Genomic DNA, 24,447 nt, shown 5'->3' with positions numbered 1-24,447 from the left:
TCCTTCTGACAAAAGTATATATGCTGCTAAGATGTTAAAGCCGCACAATACGGTATATTTAGCTGCCTAAAGCACTCAAGATTTGCTTGAAGAGTAGGTATTTGTGCACACTCTGTGCAACACCACCCGGGGAAGAAGGTTTGCATAATTCATGTAAAGAAGGCAGATGCAATCATATAACTGTTTCGGTATGGAGTGTGTGTGTGTGTGTGTGTGTGTGTGTGTGTGTGTGTGCGTGTGCGTGTGCGTGTGTGTGTGTGTGCATGTGCGTGTGCGTGTGTGTCTCTCCCACTCCCCATCTAAAAGTAAGGGGCCCACATGGAATTAACTTTTTCTCCTGAGTTTTTTCCTATGTGATATTTTCAAACCTGTCAATGAAAAGCCCTTTAAACCACCAGAAAGCAAAAAAAAAAAAAAAAACACTTAAAGGACATCCAAGATTAAATCAAATTGATGAGAAAAACAATTGTATCTGTCCTCCTTCTCCTAAAAATGACTTTTTTAGATATCCCACAGTTTTATTTTATATTTAAATCTAGCTTTTATGTCTTTACCGTTTCATTGTCTCTGCTCAATGACACCTTCATTGAAGTATGCCAGAGATCAAATCTATGAATTATTGACCCTTGTTATCTCTTTCCTACTCTCAAAAGCCATTTACTGGCAGGAAAGTCTTTTATGGTTGTAATTACTTATCAGTGAGGGTTACGCTATAGTCTGACCCAGACCGACCCGCACAGAAACTGTCACTTGCATACCTGATGTTGAACTCTTTCAGGCAGAAAAATAAAAAAAGGGACAGAGCCTATTTATTAGTGTACTTGGCACTATACATACAGTACATATGTCTATCTCATCATGTCACATGTCACCTCGGTTGTTCTGTAAAATAATGTTGATGGTACTTTTACTTCTACTTTTTGGTATGTTTTCAACTGCAAAGTGCTAAAAAGTTAGTCTACATAGATTAAAAATTATATCCTAGGAGAAAACTCAGGAGAAAAAGCGAATTGCATATTAGCCAGAGTGTCATAAACTAAGAGGCAAGTCACTTGGGGAATATCCTCATACAGGGCATGCATGACCCGGGGAGTTCAATGCATTTCCCAAATAGCAGGACATATTTAGCACATCTGTAAGAAGTATGTCAGATTCTTAAACAATTATAATGCAAATGTTACCTATTATCTTTTATCATCTGCCTTAAAGTGTAGCCGAGCCAAGCTCAGGTACAAATTGAGATACTTACCTAAAGAGTAAAATCCTCAGGATCCTATTGAGGCTTCCCTGGGTGCTCTGATGTCCCCCATCGCTGAGTGTGGCCCCCCAGAAGATTAGCAACAAGGATTTGTCGCCAATCATATCAGGGCCGTGCAGTTTCTATTCTTGCAGCGTGGCCACGCTGTAGCCACACGAGCCAGCCCTCACATGCACAGTAAGCCGGTGCTGTGGGCTCCGTGCTACTACGCATGCGCTGCCATGCTTGCGTGGCTACTGCACGGCCGCGCTCGTAACAGAGGAGGAGTGCTGCTCCGATGTGGATCTCAGCGATGGGGGACATCGGACAACCGAGGGAAGCCTCAATAGGATCCTGAGACTTCCCTCTCCAGGTTACTATCTTATTTTGAACCCAAGCTTCAGTTCAGGATTGCTTAAAGTGAATTATTATCTTTTATCGTCTGCCTTAAAATGACATGAAGTTTTTTTTTTTCTTCTTTAAGGGGCATTGGAAGCTGAATCAGAAGCTATTAGTGCATCAAACTCTTCATATCACTCAGGGCCTGTTTCCACTGAGTCTGAATATGCAGTGTTTCCCCACATGCAAGTCAGATGGAGAAATCCTGCCTATTCAGACAATGGCCTCCATTTACTAGGATCATGCTGGAGATAATAAGGCAAGAGTAAACTTGCATTCGCACAGTGAGTTATCTTATCTCTTCATTCCTTAAGTTACCTCTTCTGTAGTTAAGTTACATCCTCTGTAGTTAAAGGAATACTATCGATTGAAACGACTTTTTTTTTTAATACTCTATATTATTGTACACATTACCACTAGTGCTAGGGGCACTTTATTTATTCCTCCAGGTCTCTCTCTCGCTATTCCTGCTTAAAAATTCATTTCTCACACAGCTCATAGTAGTTTGGGTCACCCTGAGCTGCTTGGTTACTCTGTCACACAGCTCACAAATATATTTCACGGTGTCACTCACAGCATGCAGGAGACATGAGGAGAAATACACTGATCTGAGATGGTAACAGGTAACTAAATGAGCTGTAACATTGCTGGAATATAACTAGTTAAAACAATAGTCTGTGTTTACACTCAGACTGGCTGCCTGCTTGAGGTGATTCACTCCAGACTGCATCCACTTTACAAGCTGCTGAGAGGGGCAGACCACTGTGTACAATTAGCATTATTAGTATCTTTATCAGTCAAGAGAAGCAAAGATAATAAACACACATTGCTAGAATCTTTAACCCCTTACCACCATATCAATAAGATTCTTTCAGCAAGGTGATAATTAAACTATAAACTGAGGAGTTGATAGCATCTCCCCTGTGCAGAGATATGGTCTAGCCCTCTGGGAGCCTCAGTATTTAGATACATTTTGTATCCAACACTGACGCCAAAACTGACGGAGGATTTTACAGCTGAGGGGAACAGCTGTGTGAGGAATCAAATTGCTCCTAGTACTTGCCCTAATGTGTGCTATAACATACAGCATTTAAAATAAATGCATACATCGATAGTATTCCTTTAAGTTACCACCTCTGTAGTTATTTTCACACACAGTTAATTAACAGCCTGTCTTTAACTTTAGAATTCTGGAGTTATTTTAAGAATTGAAGAGATAACTTAAAGACAGTAGGTTTAACTTTAGGTTTGCCTGAGGTAAAATGTTTCCTGAATACTACATGCCTCATCACCATGGTGATAACTCTAGAAACGTTATTAAAGACAGTATATAAGCATAGTGAATTGAGGCCTATATCTTGTTGTCTGAATCACATCCCAGTTTGATTCTAGATGCTGTAGTTTTAGTGGCACACAGAGATAAAAAAAAAACACATACAAAAAAAATTATTGTTTTAAACTGACTTTAAGCAAAACGCGCTCATCCCTAGTTAATGGATGTTTCTAGCATTGTTTACACATGTACATTTATAAACTGCAGTTATTCTGAAAAGAGAAAACAATTACTTAATTAATGAGATTGTACAATGAAATGCACTTTCCTAAAACAAACGCTGTTATTTAAATGTAACCTTTGCTTATTTTGGGGCGTTTTGAAATGTTTCCATTTTGAGCAAGTATTAGGAACACAAAACAAACACTGCACTTTTACTTGCTAGATGTGCAACTTTAGGAATTCAACTTCCATGACAAAGAGACATCTTCACAGCTAATTGAACTCAAGCATACGAATCCTGAATCATTTCTCCAGTTCTTTATAGCCCAACTTAGCTCTTCCATCTGCCACCTCTTTCCTTACACTTTTAATAGTCTTGTAAAATTAAAACCCTGACAGTCTGTAGCAGTGACAAAGACATTCTGTTGCCTATATTGCTCTTAAGGGGCTGCATCAAGGTTTATTAGCTAGGTCCCAAGCAAGCACGAAGCAATACATTATGTGTTAGCGCAACTATTAACACAACCTACAAATTGCATGTGACTTACTGTGAGACATCTCTTTACTAGAGTGCAAAGGTTTTCCTATCCTCATCCATTTCCATGTCTGAATATTATAACTATGGCAATAAATCAAGACGTGTATATACAGTACATGTATTGTATCAAACTGATTACATGCTTCTCCACGAATTTTCTTGTAGGAAATTGATCATCTTTATTACTCCTAGTTTTCTTTTATAATCCATGAACCTGTAATTTAATGTTTCTCTTCTAAAGCCGTAATGCAGCTCATAGTCTACAGCTCAAAGCCCTGTGGCTTTATTTACTACTATTACTACAGGCAAGGCTGGATTTATGGAAAGGCCACCAAAGCCCAGGCCTTGGGCGGCTGCAGCCCAAGGGGGCACCTGGACATGAAATAGGGGTTACTACACGTAAAAGAAAAGGCTGCAAATGGGGAGTAACTCATGAAAATGGAAGCTGATGTCCAAGAGAGCTGTGCATAAAAGAGAGGGTATGCAGTACAGGGATAACACACAAGAAAGAGGGGGCAGCACATGGAAAGGGAGGGGCGCTGCTGCACTTAGAAAGGGATCCCCAATATAATTGGGCAAAAACAGTATAAATCTGTCCTTGATTACAGGGCTAAAGAACACTGGAGAACAGAAGAAAATGTAAAAGATCAAGAATACTTGGCCTTGATTTATTAAACATAATCTGCTATTAAATGGGCAGTATGTCGAAAATTACGTTGCTCTAATGTCCCTATGAACAGTTGTGTAAAAGGAACAGTATACATTTTTACATAGAGCTTGTGTTACAAAAATAACTCCTAACACCATTTTATCATCTAAACGGCTGTTTAGAGGTTTTTCCATCAGAAAATCAGCTGATATCTACGGTGGTCCATGTGGTCCCCCGTACTACATGGTCTCTTCCTAATTGTTATCAGTCTTTCTTCCCTCTCTGCCCAAAGATGCCATTTATAACTGTTTGTATCTCAGCTTACACACTTCACAGGGTCTGTTCACAAAGCAGGAGCATTACCTCTGAGAACGTCTATGGGATCTTATGTGTTCAGAAATATCCCAGCCATTCCCTAGTCCAGCCATCATTATGGCCCTTTTATTATTACTAACTCTAGGGGAGGCCCTTCAGAGGCAAAGGATGCATTGACTGGCTGCTTCTTAGACAGCTAAACTACTAATTAGCCAGATTGCACTGTCTAAAGGTACTCAATAATGGTACAATTTTGGTGGTCAATCATATTTTCGATCAGATTATTCAGATTGTATTGCATGAAAATAGAGAAGTCGGTGGGCTCAATTGATCCTGAATGATCACATTTTGGATAATTTCTTTAAAGAAATAGTTGATTAGTGTTGCAGTCTTTTTTTCATAGATAAAATCATAACTTGTTAAGATACAATCACAAGTTGGAATCTTTAATGCTGTGTGGATGTCTCGAATACAATCTTTTCTTTTGATCTGAAAGATCTTATCAAAAATAACATAGTTCACTAAAAATTGCGCCAATGATAGAAACCTTAAAGTAAATCTGTACTGCAGAAAACGCAAAAACAGAAACTTACCTAATAAGAGGGAAGCCTTTGAATTCTGTAGAGGTTCTCCTAGTCCTAGACACAGTCTTCGGCTTACTTCGCTGGTGTGTCCGTACTAGCATAGGCGTGAGAACATATCCAACAAGCTCTGGCACCTGGGTAGTTGGGGAAGCCTCTGCAATATCCAGAGATTGCCTCAACTCGAAGCAGCGCCGCAGCGTTCATGTGGTTCTTGACCTGCGTCGGGAATGTATCAAAAACGTCACTTCCGCCGTGGCATAACCTCGTAGTATGAAAGATTCCATAGACTTTAATTGCACGGAAGTGGGGTGCGGAAAAAATACCGCATGGCCTTGGTGGGAAAGGGCCCTCAGTGTATCACCACTTTGTATACAATTTCCTATTTTACTTCTATTGTTCCACCTGGCTTCACATTTTCAATAACACCTACTCATTAAGCACAAAGCAAGTGGAAAGACAAGTAAAACATAGTTATAGATCGGTTTATAAATAAAACATTACATTTCCCTTAGCAATAAATGGATGCTATTTCCAGATGAATTCATATTAGAGGCAACTTTAAGCAACAATTTCGGTAGGCTGATTCATATCCTTAATTAGACTTTAACACCCTGTAAGTACTCTTCCATATGCTTTATTACTAATTAGTCCAAGCGAGTTATTGCATGCTGCATGCAATACAAATGTAAAATCGTACTTATCCTCACTCTAACGACACATAAAAAGACAGCAATGTCTACCATGATATAAGTTGAAATTGCATTTTCTAACACAAACCCTTTAATTAGCAGACAAGCTTGCAAGTTTTGAAGAGGCACTAAAGTGCCTTTACAAACAGAATTGCATTTTTTATTGTATCATCTGCTGTTTTAACGGCCCTACATTTCATCACCGCCTTGCATGTTGTTGGTGGAGTCACTGGATAAAGACACGACTAGGGAAAAGGTTATGTATAATTTTATGTTAAAGAGCAAGTGAAACCATTGCTGAATAATAATATATATCAAAAATCAATCAAAAGGAATTATTTGGGGGAGTTTAAAGTGTACCTGTGAGCAGTACAGTTCCATTAAACAACAACACTGCATAACCGTTATAACATACTTCCCACATTTCTCTGTTGGGTTGATTTAAAAGGTACCCGAGGAGACATGTGACATGATGAGATAAACGTGTATGTACAGTGCCAAGCATACAAATAGGTATGTTGTGTTCCTTTTCTTGGTTTTCTGCCTGAAAGAGTTAAAATTCAGGTATACAAGTGACAATTTAGGGACCTAGTCCGCCTATAGTGTACCGTAATCCTCACTGATAAGAAACATCAGCAATAAAACTGTTTCCTGGCTGAGAACAACTTTTGAATGCTGAGATAGTAGGAGAAAAGTCAGCTGCAGATCACCCACACTGCGAGAGCAGAGAAAATGGTTGCCCAAAATCAGTTAGTAGAGGAAAAACTCTGCATCACCACATCCAGTTCAAGAAAAAGTCCAACATCTATTAAAAAGGAACTGCAAGCAAAAATAAGGATTCTGTAAAATGCATAATATGAAAGTGATTTAGATCTACAAATAAGAAAAAAGTGGCTAGTAAATCTCCTTGCCCCTGACAGCGAGGTGCTGTACAAATGCCCAAATGCAGCATAGCAGGATTCATGTTTACTACTGGCAGCATGGAACACAGAGCAAGAGATTTTTTTTTATTATTCCAGCAGTTGACACAGTGCCACTGAACGCTTCTCTTCAAAGCCCCTCTCTCCAGCTTAACATGCATGTATGAGGAATTCATCAGCTGATCCTCACGCAGGCAGCTCATGCAGTCTGAAGGGTTTTTTTTCCTAACATAGGAGAAGATTATTTTGACATTTCCAAATGTCTCTAGCCATAGGACAATGTGGACAAGGGTTCAATAATATACAACCCTGCATCAACGTCATCTGGTGGCACCTTAAAGTGCATCCGAGATGAACTTTTACTCATTGCATAATTGTGTTCCTTTCCTATTTTTTATAGGGCATTCCTCAAGCCAAATACTTTTTTTTTTTGTGTTAATACTCTAATTCCCTATAAACTAAACACGCCATGCCCACAGGTTTTCAGGGAGCCAAGGCATTTTCAGATAGTAGCAAGGGCTCATGGGAGCTCAGTCTGGGCAGGAGGAGGGGGAGGTATTACTAGCCAGAGATTTCAGAGGCAGAAGGGAGGAGGGAGGAGGAGGGGGGATTAGGTTTTTTCACAGGCTGAGTGCTCAAGATGCAGATAAGCCTGCCTCTGTGTAATGTTTACAAACAACATGGCTGCTGTCATTGTATCACAGGAAGAAATACTCATATTCTATTAAAGCTGTTTGCAGCGCTGTGTAAACTATCTAAACTTTAGATAAGATATATAGACAAGTTACTTGTTATAGTTAGTTTTTCACCTCGGATCTGCTTTAAAGGGGAAAAAAAACTCCAAAGTAACCTTGATTCATTGCTAGGTTTTTCCCTATAAAGTGGGCGTGATCTACTTACAGGTGTTGAGTAGTTTAGGAGCTTACAGTTTTACAGTTCCTTTTTTAAAAAATGGACTACAGCACATTATAGCTTATGCGTATCAGAGCAAGTATGGCTCTTTAGTCATAGCTGAGATGCAATGTGTTTAAACGTGAATTATAGAAACAGGTAGTAACCACTAACCACCCACAATGGGAGTCACTTCTAAAAAGACATACACAATAAAATCACAATTAGAGCAATACATTAAAAAAGAAGGGGTGTCTCTATACAAATACACAGTGTAACATAATGAAGTAAAAGCAGTGCTGGGCCGAAATTACGCATTAGCGTAATTACGCATCGTAATTCACTACAAATGCACCGTAAGCGTTACGTGTAAGATTACGGTATTACACGTAATTATTACGCGTAGACCGTAGGTTACGTTATTACGCGTAACAAATTACACGTAAGACAGTAAACTCCCATTGAAATTACACAGTCTGCCGTAATCGCGTAATATTACGCTCCCGTATAATATAAAAAAGCCGCCGACTTTAAGGGTTAATAGCAAAGCCCCCTTAAGTGCTAAGAGCCTCAAATTTGGAGAATATATTAAGGAGATCAGAAGGAATAAGAGGAAATTTTTTTTTTTCAAAAAGACCTTATAGTTTTTGAGAAAATTGATGTTAAAGTTTCAAAGGAAAAATATATACATTTAAAAATCCGCCGACTTTAACGGTTAATAGCAAAGCCTGCTTAAAATTTAGGAACACCAAATTCACAGGGTATATTAAGGGGATCAGTGGGAATTTTTCAAAAATACCCTATTGTTTTTGAGAAAATCGATTTTTAAGTTTCAAGGGCAAAAATGTCTTTTAAATGCGGAAAATGTCAGTTTTTTTTGCACAGGTAACAATAGTGTTTTATTTTCATAGATTCCCCCAAGTGGGAAGAGTTTTACTTACTTCGTTCTGAGTGTGGGAAATATAAAAAAAAAACGACGTGGGGTCCCCCCTCCCAGACCTCTTTAACCCCTTGTCCCCCATGCAGACTGGGATAGCCAGAATGCGGAGCACCGGCCGCGTGGGGCTCCGCACCCTGACTATACCAGCCCACATGGTCCATGGATTGGGGGGTCTCGGAAGGGGAGGGGCAGCCAAGCTTTCCCCTCCCCCTCCGAGCCCTTGTCCAATCCAAGGACAAGGGGCTCTTCTCCACCTCTTATTCCTTCTGATCTCCTTAATATATTCTCCAAATTTGAGGCTCTTAGCATTTAAGGGGGCTTTGCTATTAACCCTTAAAGTCGGCGGCTACCTAACATTGATCCATGCGTCAACTTTTCCGCTTGGCAGCATGACAGCATTAATTGCTAGTAGGATTTTACGCGTAAGCCAATAACGTAACAACCTGAATTACGGTATTCTTACGTGTAATTGCGTAAGGGCTATGCGTAATTACAGACATGTACCGAAATTGAATGTCTACGCCGTAAGCGTAATTCCGTAATGCGTAATAGCGTAAAATTACGCGTAATGATCCGTAAGCGTAGCTTTTTCCATTACGCCCAGCACTGAGTAAAAGGGGGACAGCAATAAATTAGTAGTGTGAGGAACGCTAAAAGCAGAGAGCAAAGGCAGAAGCTACAGATATAAAAAGAAAATACTTAACAAACATGAATACAATGTGACCTGTTGATTGGTTTCATACACTAAGTTGACACCCCATTTGGTATTCATGCCCTCGGGAGTCAGAGTGCCCACTTGCTAGATCAAAAAGGCCTCTCGCTTTGAAGGTGTCCTCTGAATGTCCCCTCCCCTAATAGGTCGGAAAACTTGTATTCCATGGAATCTGTCATGTCTCCCTCCCTGGTGGACAAGATTATGCCTGCTCCAACCTGGATCATTGTAGTACTCTGAAATTCTTTTGTGCAAGGCCTGAGCCGTACAGCCAAAATACTGCAGCCTGCAGATATATACCACATTACAGGACTGACAAATAATGTCATGTCTTATATGAAAAGATGCATTTTGGGAGAAAGATGAAACCTCCTGTGTCTGATTGTGGACTTGGCAATATATGTAGGTGACATAACCACATTTGTAACCTTTCCAAGATCAGCATTTGTAATAATCTTTGCAAGTTGGGCTCAAAATGTTCCTGTTTTTGTGAATATAAGCCTCCAGAAAAATAATATTTAACATACTCCCTGCTACTCTTACAGCTATCACTCAGGATTGTTCACTGATCATGAGCAAATTCCAATGGTACACTAGCCTGCCTGTTACAATGCAGTGCTTCTTTTTGATATTAGTATCTGTTCATATTTGTATGCTGCCGATAAGGTCACTGCAAACCAGAACTTATGTTTTTCAGCTAACTGCACTCCCCCCCCCCCCCCCCAATAATAAACAATTTTTATTTACAGTATAGGACCTTTTCTGCAGTACAGTAGCAGTTGCAAATGACCTGATTAATTATCAGTCTATGTATGTTTGATTATAGCTTTTTTGGGGTCATTTTTGTTTTTAAACAAATCCTCCCATTGATGTGCATTAAAATCATGGTACAATTATGGCATGATTTTTTGAAAACTGGGATCACTCCAATTGTGACACAAATTAAATGCAAGTCAATGGAAGCAGGTTTTTAAAAAACGAAAACAACCCAAAAAATGCTCTGGCTCTGTAATATTAACAAGCATCATTGCATTCCAGTGGCGCTGGAGGTGTGTTTTACTATCAGGGACCACAAAGAGATGATCTGTATATTCAGCAGTGATGCTGTCTGTTTTAAGAAGGCAGACTACTGTGTTGCTTTAACAAATGACTGGAAATTACTCTTCAATGAAAATAAATACTAATTATCATGGTTCAAAATCAAAAGCATTATTACTATGCTTATTAATTAGATCTGTAGCCATGCCAGATTTTTTTTCTTTCTTTCTATAACTTTTTTTAACTTTTTATGCTATTGGTTTTCAGACATAGCTCTGTTGCTAAGCAAATAGCTCTGCATTCCTGCGTTGGGTCCGGATTTACCTTTTTTTCTGCCTGAGGGTGTTTTGTTTGAGCTATTTGAGTGCTCTTTATTTCCCTCTGATTGCCTGAAGTGGAAGTAGTATACATTCAAAGGAAATGGATATGAGCATCCTGCACCCGTGGCTGCAAAATCATTATACAGCAGATGCCCTTTTCATCTTCTTAGACAGATTAGTGAAACTGGTAGCAAAAAACAGTAAAACATATATTTGATCTGAACGCACTTGTTTTATGGATAATCAAAATAAATTGCTTTTGAGATTTGAATACTTTCCGCATCTGTGAAATCAACCAGCGGTCTAATACTTTGTATTAAACCAAAATATGAAATGCATTTAAAATAATCATTTAGGAGATCGCTCAAACCTAATGGGGTGTAAAGTTGCATATAATGCATCTTAGCCACACTGCCAGCTTTTCCTAGCAGGACTCTCCTAAGCACAACATGATCCTAAAGGTGGTTTAACTGTAAAAATAAGATCCATCTATACCAGCTTTGAGTCCAAGCACCTTCTGGAACCTTGCTCAAGCTTAAAGAGGAACTCCAGTGAAAATAATGTAATAAAAAAGTGCTTCATTTTTACAATAATTATGTATAAATGATTTAGTCAGTGTTTGCCCATTGTAAAATCTTTTAAATCCCTGATTCACATTCTGACATTTATCACATGGTGACATTTTTACTGTTGGCAGGTGATGTAGCTGCTGCATGCTTTTTTGGCAGTTGGAAACAGCTGTAAACAGCTATTTTCCACAATGCAACAAGGTTCACAGACAGGAAAATGCCAGAAGTACCACGGTACTCAGAGCTTCTTGTGGGAAGGGTTTCACCACAATATCAGTCATACAGCGCTCCCTGATGGTCTGTTTTTGAAAATAATAGAATTCTCATGTAAAAGGGGGTATCAGCTACTGATTGGGATAAAGTTCAATTCTTGGTCGGAGTTTCTCTTTAAACGATATTCAAGGCGTTTAATTAAATTTAGCTTTACTTACCTGGGGCTGTGTAGGCACAGTACGCTCCCAGTGACATGGATGCACGGCCGCACATGTGCAGAAGACACCGACCCAACGGGAGTCGGCAATACTTCAGAGGCTGCCAGCGGGACCTGGGAGATGACTGAAGCTACAGGGAGGGACACACGTGACCTCTAGGGGTTGGAAGAAGCCCTAGGTAAGTAAAGCTAGATTTAATTTATCACCCTGGATATCCTTTAAATTCTTAAGGACCGAGGTGATTGAAATCTGGTGGCTACCTGGCTGGCAGGGCATAGATTTCAATCACCCTGCAACGCATATCCGCCGTTTTTGTTGCTCCCCGCTGATCTCGCCCCTGAATCCCCACCATGTCCCATTGCAGCTCACTTGCTCTGCCTGTCTCTATGACGGCAGAGTCCTGTGAGCCGGTCAGGAGCCGATTTCATTGTCTCCTGCCCATGTCTATCAATGTAAGCAACTCCCATTGGCTTACATTGATAGACACGATCAGGAGCCAATGAAATCCTCCTGACCGGCTCACAGGACTCTGCCGTCATAGAGATGGCAGAGTGGATGTCAGGAGGATCGCGGCGTGTGGCGGTGATGGCGGCTGCGGCGGGTATATGCCGCGATTAGTCAGGATTCCGTTGGTATTGTACCAGCGGTCTCTGCCCCCTTAAGGACCAGAGACCGCTGGTACTTAAGTGGTTAAAGGACCCCAGAAATTAAAAAAAATTAAAATATATGCATATACTCACTTAAAAGAAGTACCGTATTTTTCGGACCATAAGACGCACTTTTCTTCCCTCAAAGAGAGGGGGAAAATATTGGTGCGTCTTGTGGTCCAAATGTGCCAAAACAGACCTGCCTCCCCTTAAGAAGTGGAAGTGGAACATTCCGATCTGCTTGTCGGCAATGTCCCCAGGCGTTTATCTTGTTTTCCCCCGGCTCCTTATGTGGTTCACTTGTGGCTGCCCTCGGTGAACTTATTGCTGCCCCCCTGTATTTATAGCTGTCCCCCGTGTAGTCATGTCGGCTTCCCCGAGCGCCATCCTTAATGCTCTGTGTCCCGCCTGCCTCTATGTAGCGTTATGCTTACCCCCGTGTATTTATAGCTGCCCCCCCGTGTAGTCATGCTGGCTTCCCCGAGCGCCGTCCTTAATGCTCTGTGTCCCGCCTGCCTCTATGTAACGTGAGGCTTACCCCATAACGCCGCTATGAGTAGCGGTAATCCTCCTTGTAAAGCCGCTGAGGGATTCACGCACGCAGGCAAAGTATTTCCCTTCACTTCCGCATTAGTGACATATGCGGAAGTGAAGAGGGAAATACTTTGCCTGCGAGCGTGAACCCCTCAGCGGCTTTACAAGGAGGATTACCGCTACTCATAGCGGCGTTATGGGGTAAGCCTCACGCTACATAGAGGCAGGCGGGACAAGGAGCATTAAGGACGGCGCTCGGGGAAGCCGGCATGACTACACGGGGGGGCAGCTATAAATACACGGGGGTAAGCATAACACTACATAAAGGCAGGCGGGACACAGAGCATTAAGGACGGCGCTCGGGGAAGCCGATATGACTACACGGGGGACAGCTATAAGTACAGGGGGGGGCAGAAATAAATACACCGGGGGCAGCTATAAGTGCAGGGGGGAAAAGTATAAGTACAGGGGGGGACAGCTATAAGTACAGGGGGGGACAGCTATAAGTACAGGGGGGGACAGCTATAAGTACAGGGGGGGACAGCTATAAGTACAGGGGGGGACAGCTATAAGTACAGGGGGGGCAGCTATAGGTACAGGGGGGGAAGCTATAAGTGCAGGGGGCAGCTATAAGTGCAGGGGGGCAGCTATAAGTACAGGGGGGCAGCTATATGTACAGGAGGCAGCTATATGAATGGGGGGGACAGCTATATGTAAGGGAGGCAGCTATATGTACAGGGGGGGGGCCGCTATATGTACAGGGGGAGCTATAAGTACAGGGGGGCAGCTATAAGCACACTGGGGGAAGCTAAATGTACAGGGGGCAGCTATAAGGACACTGGGGGGCAGCTATAACTACAGGGGGAAGCTATAAGGACAGGGGGCAGCTATAAGTACAGGGTGGCAGCTATATGTACAGGGGGGCAGCTATATGTACTGGGGCCAGCTATAAGTACAGGGGGCGGCTATAAGGACACTGGGGGCAAATATAAAGGACACCAGGGGAAGAGATAATGACGCAGGGGGCAGGGATGAGGAAACAGGCACATATAGGGAAACATCAGGCACATAGGACAAGGACAGGGGCAGAGATGGGGACAGAGGACACAGGCAGGGCAGAAGAGGACAGAAAGGAGACACACAAACTACAAAAGGGGGACATAATTAAGGGAAGGAGAAGATGCACAAGATGCCCCTGCTCCATGGATGCACCAGGTTTAATAAAACATTTTTTTCCTGGTTTTTGTCCTCTAAACCTGGGTGCGTCTAATGGTCCAGAGCGTCTTATGGTCCGAAAAATACGGTAAATTCCTCCTAGGGTAAAATACACTATAAATAACCTTTCTACTACAGTAGTAACAGATCTGACAGACTTTGACTAATCCATCTAGCCGAAGAGCTCAGTGCCTTCTACTGCAGGTTCGAGAACCAGCCAGAACCAGCAGGGTCCCCAATACCCTGCGCCCCCCCCCCAGATGCTGAGTCAGAATCGAGCCCACCTCTGCCGAGGGCAAGCGAGACCGAGGTCAGGCACATTCTGGCCTCACTCAACCCTAGAAAAGCCGCCGGCCCGGATGGTAAGTCACCAGCATGCCTAAAATCCTGCTCGCAACAGTTAGCCCCCGTCCTCTCCTCCATCTATGCAAAGTCCCTACAGGAGGGCAGAGTCCCCAAATGCTTCAAGAGGTCTACAATCATCCCTGTCCCCAAAAAGCAGGGTATATCTGACCTAAATAACTACAGGCCTGTGGCCCTCACCTTGGTCATTATGAAGACCTTAGAAAAAGCAGTCCTGTCCGAACTCAAGAACTCCACGCTCCCCCGACTACACCCGTTCCAGTTCGTGTACAGAGCAAACAGGTCCACTGATGACGCCATCAACATCTGCCTAGAGCTCATCAGTGACCACCTGGAAAAACCTGACTCATACGCCAGAATCCTCCTACTCGACTTCAGCTTGGCATTTAATACAATCTGCCCTCGCATACCCCAGAACAACCTGGAGGCACTTGACGTCCACTCGACCCTACGCCACTGGATCACAGACTTTATGACCGACAGATCACAAGTCGTCAAGCTGGGCAAGATCTCCTCCCAAGTAAGGTCTACTAACACAGGTGCTGCGTCCTGTCACCAATTCTGTTTTCCCTCTACACCAACAACTGCAGATCCACAGCAGACTCGGCCAAGGTCGTCAAATTCGCTGACGACACCACCATCATTGGTCTTGTGTCTAAAAATGATGAGCAAGACTATCGTCAACAAGTCGACAGAATTTGCCATTGGTGCAAGGAAAACAGGCTGGTCCTCAACACAGCCAAAACCGTTGAGATGGTTATTGACTTCAGGAAGCAGGCCCCCACCCCACCCCCAATCATCATTGAAGGCACGGAGGTGGAAAAGGTATCTAGTGTCCGCCTCCTTGGTACCCAGATCACCAGGGACCTGTGCTGGAAGACTCACATGAGCACCACACAGAGGAAGGCCCAACAAAGACTCTTCTTCCTTCGCCAACTGAGGAAGTTTGGGATGGCACAGGAGCTTATGTCAAACTTCTACTCTGCCACTATAGAATCCGTCATCTGCACCTCTATCCTGGTGTGATATGCTGGATCCACAAACAGGGACAAATACAAGCTTCAGAGGGTCATCAGGTCGGCGGAGAGAATCATTGGGAAACCACTCCCTTCGCTTGACCCCCTCTACAACTCCAGACTGCGTTCCAGAGCACAAAGGATTGCAAAAGGATCGCAAATGACCGCTCACACCTAGGCCACCATTACTTTAATGCACTCCCTTCCGGAAGACGGCTACAGACCATTTCCACCAAGACAGCTAGGCATATGAACTCCTTCTTCCCTGCTACTCTTGAATTCCATTCACTGGCTCCCTCCGTCAGGCCGGTAGTCAGATCATATGGTTCCAACGATATGGGTGATAGGTTATCCACTGGCTGTGTTTTTCTGTTTTTCCCGCCACCCGTGTCCCTATTAGTGCCTTACTCTGCTAAAGCCACACCTATCTTAGTGTACAATTTTCTGCACTATTGTGTTTTTACTGTAATGCGTCATCCATTTACTGTTTTTGGTTGCTAGATGTCATGGTTGTTTTTAATGTCTTTGTTGTTGCCTTTTTGTGTCGCTGAGTTCTCTGTTTTGTGCCAAATCCAATTCCTAACCTGACAGCTTGAGGGCGATTTGTAAGAAAGTTCAATAAATAGTTTCATATGGAAGGAGCAAGACCTAGTGCATGGAGTTTGTTGATCAGCTGGCTAGGTACGATGGTGTTAAATGCCGAGCTGTAGTCAACAAATAGCTTCATAACATGGGTGTTGGGCTTTTCTAGGTGTGAGAGGGCAGTATGGAGAGCTACTTAGATGGTGTCCTCAGTTGATCTATTTGTTCAGTAGGCAAGCTGGTGTTGATCAAGATTTTCTGGGATGGAGGCTTCGATGTGTGTCTGGGATGGAGGCTTGAAAGGTAATGTGTGTACGTGTGTGTGTGTGTGTGTGTGTGTGTGTGTACATGGCTGCATATGGAACTCTTTTAATCAGCTGGAGAGGTCAAATATCGTTTATGCTGTTTTATATTTGGCTTCAGAAAACTATGCAGTGAGCCAATACAAACTGTCTGCTGAACTGGTTTGTCACTGCTTTATATCACTTACTAATATTGCTCCTTTTATCTAATTAAGTTAAGGCAGTATATCAAACAATGCTACACACTAATGTCTTATGGTAGACTGAACTTCTTCCTAACTTCCAAAATTGGATTACAGCTCTGCTGAAACATTTGCAACATCAATTCCACACTGATATACAGTACTTTTGCATTGCGTTGGTGGTTGCAATGGAACAGCGACTGCAAGCAATATCTGCACACATTCTTTTTATTGGGATTTTGCTTTTTTATTAAAACGTGATATTAAAGGTTACGTTAATTTTATTTCATTTTTTAAGTATCGATTCACTTATTTTCGCTTTTTTAGCTTTTTATCCCCGTCCTCCTCCCCTTCCCAACCCTTAGACTACTTAATGTTTTGCCATTTTCTAACTTTTTACTTTTGTTAATCTGTTGTAGAACTTCACCAAAATGATGCGCGGACTTGATTCATGTGGATTCACAGACAGATTACGGAGAAAACTGCCTTCATACACTTTCACATGTGTTCTTGCTGTCAGTGTACAGTAGATGTAAAAAGTCAAGGGAATATCAATGTACACAGAACCTACCTTCAGCACATCTTCATCTGTAGATCTGCATTGCACAACTTCAGAAACATCAGTCACTAAACCGGTGCTGTCTACAGTGACAGTCTTGACAGGGACTGCTACCGTCTTTCCAGTGAGGATGGCAGTATTTAGTATCTCGGCTTCCTAGGGTGCAAAGATATATGAGATTTGCATTATGACTGGGGTTCATTTGTTTCAAACTAAATCAATAAGAGAATATTACATCATCATTTTTTTCTTCGACACCTGTGCTGTAAAGCAGTTTTGTGCTATAGTCCTATAATATTATTATTTTAAAAACATTATTTAATAAATGCATATTTATGCAGATAATTTAAAGCTCTGAATTGATTATGCAAAATGCCTGTGACTGCATGGATCATTAGAAAACTATACTGAGCTTAGGTAGCATTAAGAGGAGGATACTATCTAATACTATATGTGTAAATGTACAGCTTTTATACCTGGTTTATGAAATCATTTAGTTGCGCTGTGAGGGAATTTGGGTGTGGCTATAATGTCAATGTACATTTACCAGCATGTAAAATTTGGGCACACCAATATGATTTAATGACTGTATATCATAATATATACAGTTACAATGATATTATAAGCCAAAACAGTTTAACTGCTTTAGGGAGGTTAGCAGGTATTGATGGTGGGAAGTTAGTGTTAAAGGGAACCTGTACTGAGTAAAATTATTTAAAATAAACATATAAGATAACTTCAAATGAACATTACATAGTTACCTTGCCATCAGTTCATCTCAGAAGCTCGCCATTTTCTTCTGACAGTGATCCCTTCCAGTTCTGACAACATTTTGTCAGAACTGAAATATATCAGTTGCTGTCAGTTATATATCAGTTGCTGTCAGTTATTGCTGAGAGGACAACTGATGTACCAGGTAATGTCTATGTTTTCCTATGGCTCAAGTGGGCGATGTTACAGTTTAACAGTGTGCTGACCAGAAAGCTGTTAGGGGGTAATGACCATTTTCAAAATGAAGGACGGAGAATTCCCTTGATCACAGTGGACAAACAGGTCGCGGGAGAGGAGAAAGAGATTGAGGAGTAGACTACATGGGAGATACGTATGACCTGTGCATGTTTATTTTGACTTTTAATTTTCAGTTCAGGTTTTCTTTAAGGGTAAGTAGGGGGTGGGTTAGTGTTAGGCATAGATGGTTGGAGGCAAGTGTCAGGGGTAGGTAGGGGGTAGGTTAATGTTGGGAAGAGATGGTGGGAGGATAGTGTTAGGCATATATAGGGGGTTGGTTAGTGTTAGGCATAGATGGTGGGAAGCAAGTGTTAAGGGTAAGTAGGGGGTGGGTTAGTGTTAGGCATATATGGTGGGAGGCAAGTGTATGGTGGGAGGTTAGTGTTAGGCATATATAGGGGGTTGGTTAGTGTTAGGCATAGATGGTGGGAGGTTATTGGTAGGGGTAGATAAGGGGTAGGTTAGTTATAGGAGCAGATGGTGGGAGGTTAGAGTGAAGTGTTAGGCATAGGTACATTTAATGCCCATGAACAGTTTGGCCTACCACAAAATAAGGCTATGAGTAAGAACACTTCTGTCCGAAACATGTCAGCCATTTTTATTCTGTGCCTGTAATTCGTCAATAAAGCTTTTTGGACTTTGCTAACCAGGGAAGAGCTCTTTCTCCTTCCCTTCCTTCTATCGATCAAGAGCCAGTCCTGCCTGCTGGCACCTCTAAGCAATCACAGGAGCAAAGTGTTACGATTCTTGTGGTATCATCTCTTGCCTGCTGGTGGTGGTATTGAGTTGGACTGCCCTGGACTTCCACTATCCACCAGCAGGTGGCTTATCATTGCATCTAAGGACTTGCAGTTCTTTGTATGGCCTGCAGAGGCCTCTAATGTGTCTCTGATCAACTACCACCAGCTGCTTCCTATTACATGGACTATATAAGTCTGCCTCTTCCTGCAAGTCATTGCCAGAACTTCCTTGTTACAGGTCTGAGTCTCTGGTCACCCCTGTTCCTGATACCTGGTTTCTTGTACCCTGCCCTGTGATCTGTTTATCTGCTACTGAACCTCTGCTTGTCCTGACTCTGCTTATGCTTACCCCTCTGTACCTTGTATGTATCTGATTACCTGTTGCTGACTTTATTCCGTTTTGACCTGTCTTTGCCTGCTCCTTTTGATACCGCGTTGTTGTATATAATTGCTTGTACATATATATCTCGTGCACACCGTTTGTAAATAGATAGTTAGATAGTTAGGGGTTATATATTTTGTCACTGCTTCCCGGGTTATTTGTGTATATATTGTGTGCTGTGCATATATGGTATGGTATTTACATTCACGCTTGTATGTATGCTTGCATTATTGCATTTGCAATAAAACATTATTTTTGCACCTTAATTCCTGGTTCCAGTGTCTGTATACTGCAAACTGTGGTCAAACCCTGTTTCTCCGTTCAGGCCCCTGACAGTAAGTTCTGGCCATATATACACTGACCACTGCAGCTATACTGCACACTGATACCTGGCTGTTCTGTCCAAAAATGGATCTGCAACAAATTGATTATTATGCATTGCTTGCTGATGAGGATAAAGCTGAGTGTCGTGCAGTTTTTGCTGATTTCTCTAAAGCTGAATTGCAGCAGTTGATTAGCCAGACATATAGTTATGTCAAATTAGGAATAATTCGTACACAAGATATTGAAAGTTTAGCCAGGATCTGGAATGATCTTGCATACCCAAAAATGACAAATATTTGCATGCAACCTGATTCTGACCAAGGTGTAGTCAGTGATTATGATCCACCGTTTGACAATTATGCCATAGAAGCTCTGATTAACTTGTTTGAGGATGACAGGGAATATTTTCTTGATCATTACTCAAACAAAGGTAAACAGAGCGTGCAGGCTTGCATAGATTCCCTCCAGTCCCTGATCACTCAGGGAATATGCAAGTATGGGAAAGCCTCCCTTCTGCTAAATGCATGGCAGAGAATTATCTCTGCAGGTTCCACAGCTCCTGCCTTACCTGTTATAAGTCCTGTCCAGGTTGATTTTACTTCTGAACAAGTTAACATGTACTATAGTTATTTGAAGAGAGACAGAAAAGCATTTTTTGACTTTTACATTAAGCAAAGCTTTGCATTTGTTTCTGGATGTAAATGTGCGGTTGAGAGTCTATTGTCTGACAGAAAATGTAAGCCTGAGTCAGCCCATGCTTTGATCAATGCATATTCAGAAATCTTGTCATTATGCACACCTCCTGTTAACCCTCTGAATGCCACTCACTCCCAGCCCACTGCAGTTAAACAGCTGCAAAGTCAGTCTCCCAGCAAAGAAGAATTTAATTTTATTTTTGACTCTGAACTGATTGATGATTTGTTTGATTTTTCTGAGAAAGGATAGAGAAGGATTTATTAAGTATTACTGTGACAAAAGTGAAGGTTTTGTGTCTGCCTGTATACGTGCAACTGAGACATTGATTGCGCATAGGCTTTGCAAGTATGAATCCGCTTCTGCCTTAATTGCTGCCTATTTAGAAGTCCTGCCAGTAAGAAATTCTTCAGTTAACCCTCTGAATGCCACTCACTCCCAGCCCACTGCAGTTAAACAGCTGCAAAGTCAGTCTCCCAGCAAAGAAGAATTTAATTTTATTTTTGACTCTGAACTGATTGATGATTTGTTTGATTTTCTGAGAAAGGATAGAGAAGGATTTATTAAGTATTACTGTGACAAAAGTGAAGGTTTTGTGTCTGCCTGTATACGTGCAACTGAGACATTGATTGCGCATAGGCTTTGCAAGTATGAATCCGCTTCTGCCTTAATTGCTGCCTATTTAGAAGTCCTGCCAGTAAGAAATTCTTCAGTTAACCCTCTGAATGCCACTCACTCCCAGCCCACTGCAGTTAAACAGCTGCAAAGTCAGTCTCCCAGCAAAGAAGAATTTAATTTTATTTTTGACTCTGAACTGATTGATGATTTGTTTGATTTTCTGAGAAAGGATAGAGAAGGATTTATTAAGTATTACTGTGACAAAAGTGAAGGTTTTGTGTCTGCCTGTATACGTGCAACTGAGACATTGATTGCGCATAGGCTTTGCAAGTATGAATCCGCTTCTGCCTTAATTGCTGCCTATTTAGAAGTCCTGCCAGTAAGAAATTCTTCAGTTAACCCTCCAAATGTCTGTCACATTCAGAATCCTCAGCCCACAGCTACTAAACAGCTTAAATGCCAATCGCCCATTACAAAACAATTTGATTTCATTTTTAACTCTGATCAGATTGATCACTTATATGGTTATTTAAAGAGAGACAAACAAGGGTTTTATGAATCTTACTTTGAGAAGGGGGAATTGTATGTGTCTGCCTGTGTTCGTGCAACTGAGTCATTGATGCTGCATAAGCTCTGTAAGCGTGAATTTGCTTCTATGTTGATTACTGCCTGGCGTGAAATCCTTTCTTCCTGTTTCCACTCTTCTCCTTCTGCTCATTCTCCATGTATCTCTTCTTGTGTCCAGAACTCAGAACCTGCAATAGTTAAAAAACCTGTAAAATCAGCAACATTACAAACCGCTATCAGATCCACACCTTGGTCCTGGCAGTATCCAGTTATATCAAGAGAACCTGCTGTTCCAGTTTCCAGAGTGGTCACCAAAACCAGACGCAAATACTTTCCTACAGCTTCCATTACTCCAGTCATCTCACCTTCCGTGCAGCCTCCAGTCATCTCACCTTCCGTACAGCCTCCAGTCATCTCGCCTCCTGTGCAGCCTCCAGTCATCTCGCCTCCTGTGCAGCCTCCAGTCATCTCGCCTCCTGTGCAGCCTCCAGTCATCTCGCCTCCTGTGCAGCCTCCAGTCATCTCACCTCATGTGCAGCCCCCAGTCATCTTACCTCCTGTGCAGCCTCCAGTCATCTTACCTCCTGTGCAGCCTCCAGTCATCTCACCTCCTGTGCAGCCTCCATCCAACTCCTGTCTGATGCAGCCTCCGGTTAATGTTTCGGTGACACCTGTTATACAAACTCTTGCCTTCCTCTCACAGCTCTTGCAGACTTGGTATGCTCCAGAATCCAGTCCAGCCGTGTGTTTGTCTGCAGAGCCTTGCCTTCCGCCTGCAGAGACTTTGCCTCCATCTGCAGAGCCTTGTGCTCAGTCTGCAGAACCTCACTTCCAACCTACAGAGACTTCAAAACAGCCTGCAGAATCCTGCTCACAGTCTGCAGAGCTTTGCATCCAGTCTGCAGAACTATGTTCCCAGTCTGCAGAATATTGCCTCCAGTCTGCAGAGACTTCTAGTCAACCTGCAGAATCCTGCTCACAGTCTGGAGAGTTTTGCATCCAGTCTGCAGAAAACGGCATACAGCCTACAGAATTTCAATCTAGTATCCTGCCCACTCAGTTTCAGTTCCAGCTCGCACAGGCCCAGTCCGCACAGTCTCAGTGCCAACTTGCACAAACTGTATCAGGGTCTCAGCCAAAGGTCCAGTCAAGCGCTCAGCCAACGGTTCAGCCATGCGCTCAGCCAACGGCCCAGCTAAGTACTAAGCCAAAGGTCCAGATCCATGAAGTTATACAGTCTGTTGCCCTGCCTGAAACTACTGAGCCTGTTGCCCTGTCTGAAGTTTCCCAACCTGTTAACCTGCCTGAAGTTTTCCTGCCTTCTGTTTCACCTGATGTTATGCAATCTGCTGCCCAGCCGTCACAGACTTTTGTTGCTGCCCAGTCTCCACAGACTTTTGTTGCTGCCCAGTCTCCACAGACTTTTGCTGCTGCCCAGTCTCCACAGACTTTTGCTGCTGCCCAGTCTCCACAGACTTTTGCTGCTGCCCAGTCTCCACAGACTTTTGCTGCTGCCCAGTCTCCACAGATTTCTGCTGCTGTCCAGCCTCCACAGACTTCTGCTGCTGCCCAGCCTCCACAGACTTCTGCTGCTGCCCAGCCTCCACAGACTTCTACTGCTGCCCAGCCTCCACAGATGTCTGCTGCTGCCCAGCCTCCACAGATGTCTGCTGCTGCCCAGCCTCCACAGATTTCTGCTGCTGCCCAGCCTCCACAGATTTCTGCTGCTGCCCAGCCTTCACAGACTTTTGCTGTTGCCCAGCCACTAGAGACTCCTGTTATCAACGCTCCTGATGCTTCCAAGACTGCTGTCTGCCCTGTTGGCACCAAGCCTGCTGCAGCGCCTGATGTCTGCCAGTTTCCTGCTCTGTCTGAGACCTGCCAACCTGTTGTCCACTCTGATCCTGTCCAGTCTCCTCCTCAGCCTGATGATGCATGCCAGTTTCCTGCCAAGCCTGTTGGTGCCTGCCAGTCTCCTGTTCAGCCTGATCTTGCTCATTTTCCTGCCAAGACTGATAATCCTGTCCAGTCTGCTGTTCAGCCTGTTTCTGTCCAGTTTCCTGCTCAGCCTGATGATGCCTGCCAGTCTCCTGCCAAGCCTGTTGGTGCCTGCCAGTTTCCCGTTCAGCCTGATCCTGTCCAGCCTTCTGCTCAGCCTGATGATCCTGTCCAGCCTTCTGCTCAGCCTGATGATCCTGTCCAGCCTTCTGCTCAGACTGATGATCCTGTCCAGCCTTCTGCTCAGACTGATGATCCTGTCCAGTCACCTGCTCAGTCTGAAGATCCTGTCAAGCCTGATGATACCTGTCAGTCTCCTGCTCAGCCTAATGGTCCTGTCCAGTCTCCTGCCAAGCCTTATGCCTGCCAGTCTCCTGTCCAGCCTGATACATTGCCTGATATCCTCCAGTTTCCTGAGATCCTGATTTCTACATTGCTCTCTGTCCAAAAAATGCTGGTCTGGATTTGGTTGGCATTATTTCCCTCCCTGCCCACCCAGGTTTGCCTTCTACTGCCTCCTGTATTTGTTGCTGCTTTCTGGGTCCTGCCTGATGTTGTACAGTCTTTTCTCCAACTTGCCATCCTGCCTGGACGTCTACAGCTTATGTTACAAGATCCAAAGATCAAGTTTTCAAAGTGTTTTCCCTCCCTGCCCACCCGAGCTTGGCCTCTGCGAACCACCTGGCCAATGTGTGGATTGTCTGCCTTCTTGTGGGACCCGGGCGGACATTTTCTAAGGACACTGTGGAGCGTCCTGAGGCCGCTCCTTCAGGGGGGGGGGTACTGTTACGATTCTTGGGTTATCATCTCTTGCCTGCTGGTGGTGGTATTGAGTTGGACTGCCCTGGACTTCCACTATCCACCAGCAGGTGGCTTATCATTGCATCTAAGGACTTGCAGTTCTTTGTATGGCCTGCAGAGGCCTCTAATGTGTCTCTGATCAACTACCACCAGCTGCTTCCTATTACATGGACTATATAAGTCTGCCTC

General features: G+C 43.1%; 1 protein-coding gene across 3 annotated transcripts in view; it reads right to left on the bottom strand.

Moving 5' to 3' along the window:
* LOC137524139 (transmembrane protein 132D-like) overlaps positions 1-24,447 on the bottom strand; it is a 1,100,471-nt gene that overhangs the window by 186,218 nt on the left and 889,806 nt on the right. For all 3 annotated transcript variants that reach the window (XM_068243700.1, XM_068243709.1, XM_068243717.1), the window contains one exon: positions 17,140-17,283. In XM_068243700.1, the coding sequence (XP_068099801.1) occupies positions 17,140-17,283 (144 nt within the window). The remainder of the gene's footprint in view (positions 1-17,139; positions 17,284-24,447) is intronic.

This window comes from Hyperolius riggenbachi, chromosome 1, assembly GCF_040937935.1.
Source record: "Hyperolius riggenbachi isolate aHypRig1 chromosome 1, aHypRig1.pri, whole genome shotgun sequence".
In the NCBI taxonomy this organism is placed as follows: Eukaryota; Metazoa; Chordata; class Amphibia; order Anura; family Hyperoliidae; genus Hyperolius; species Hyperolius riggenbachi.
The sequence above is the reverse complement of the archived record's forward strand: the minus strand, read 5'-3'. Positions and strand labels throughout refer to the sequence as shown.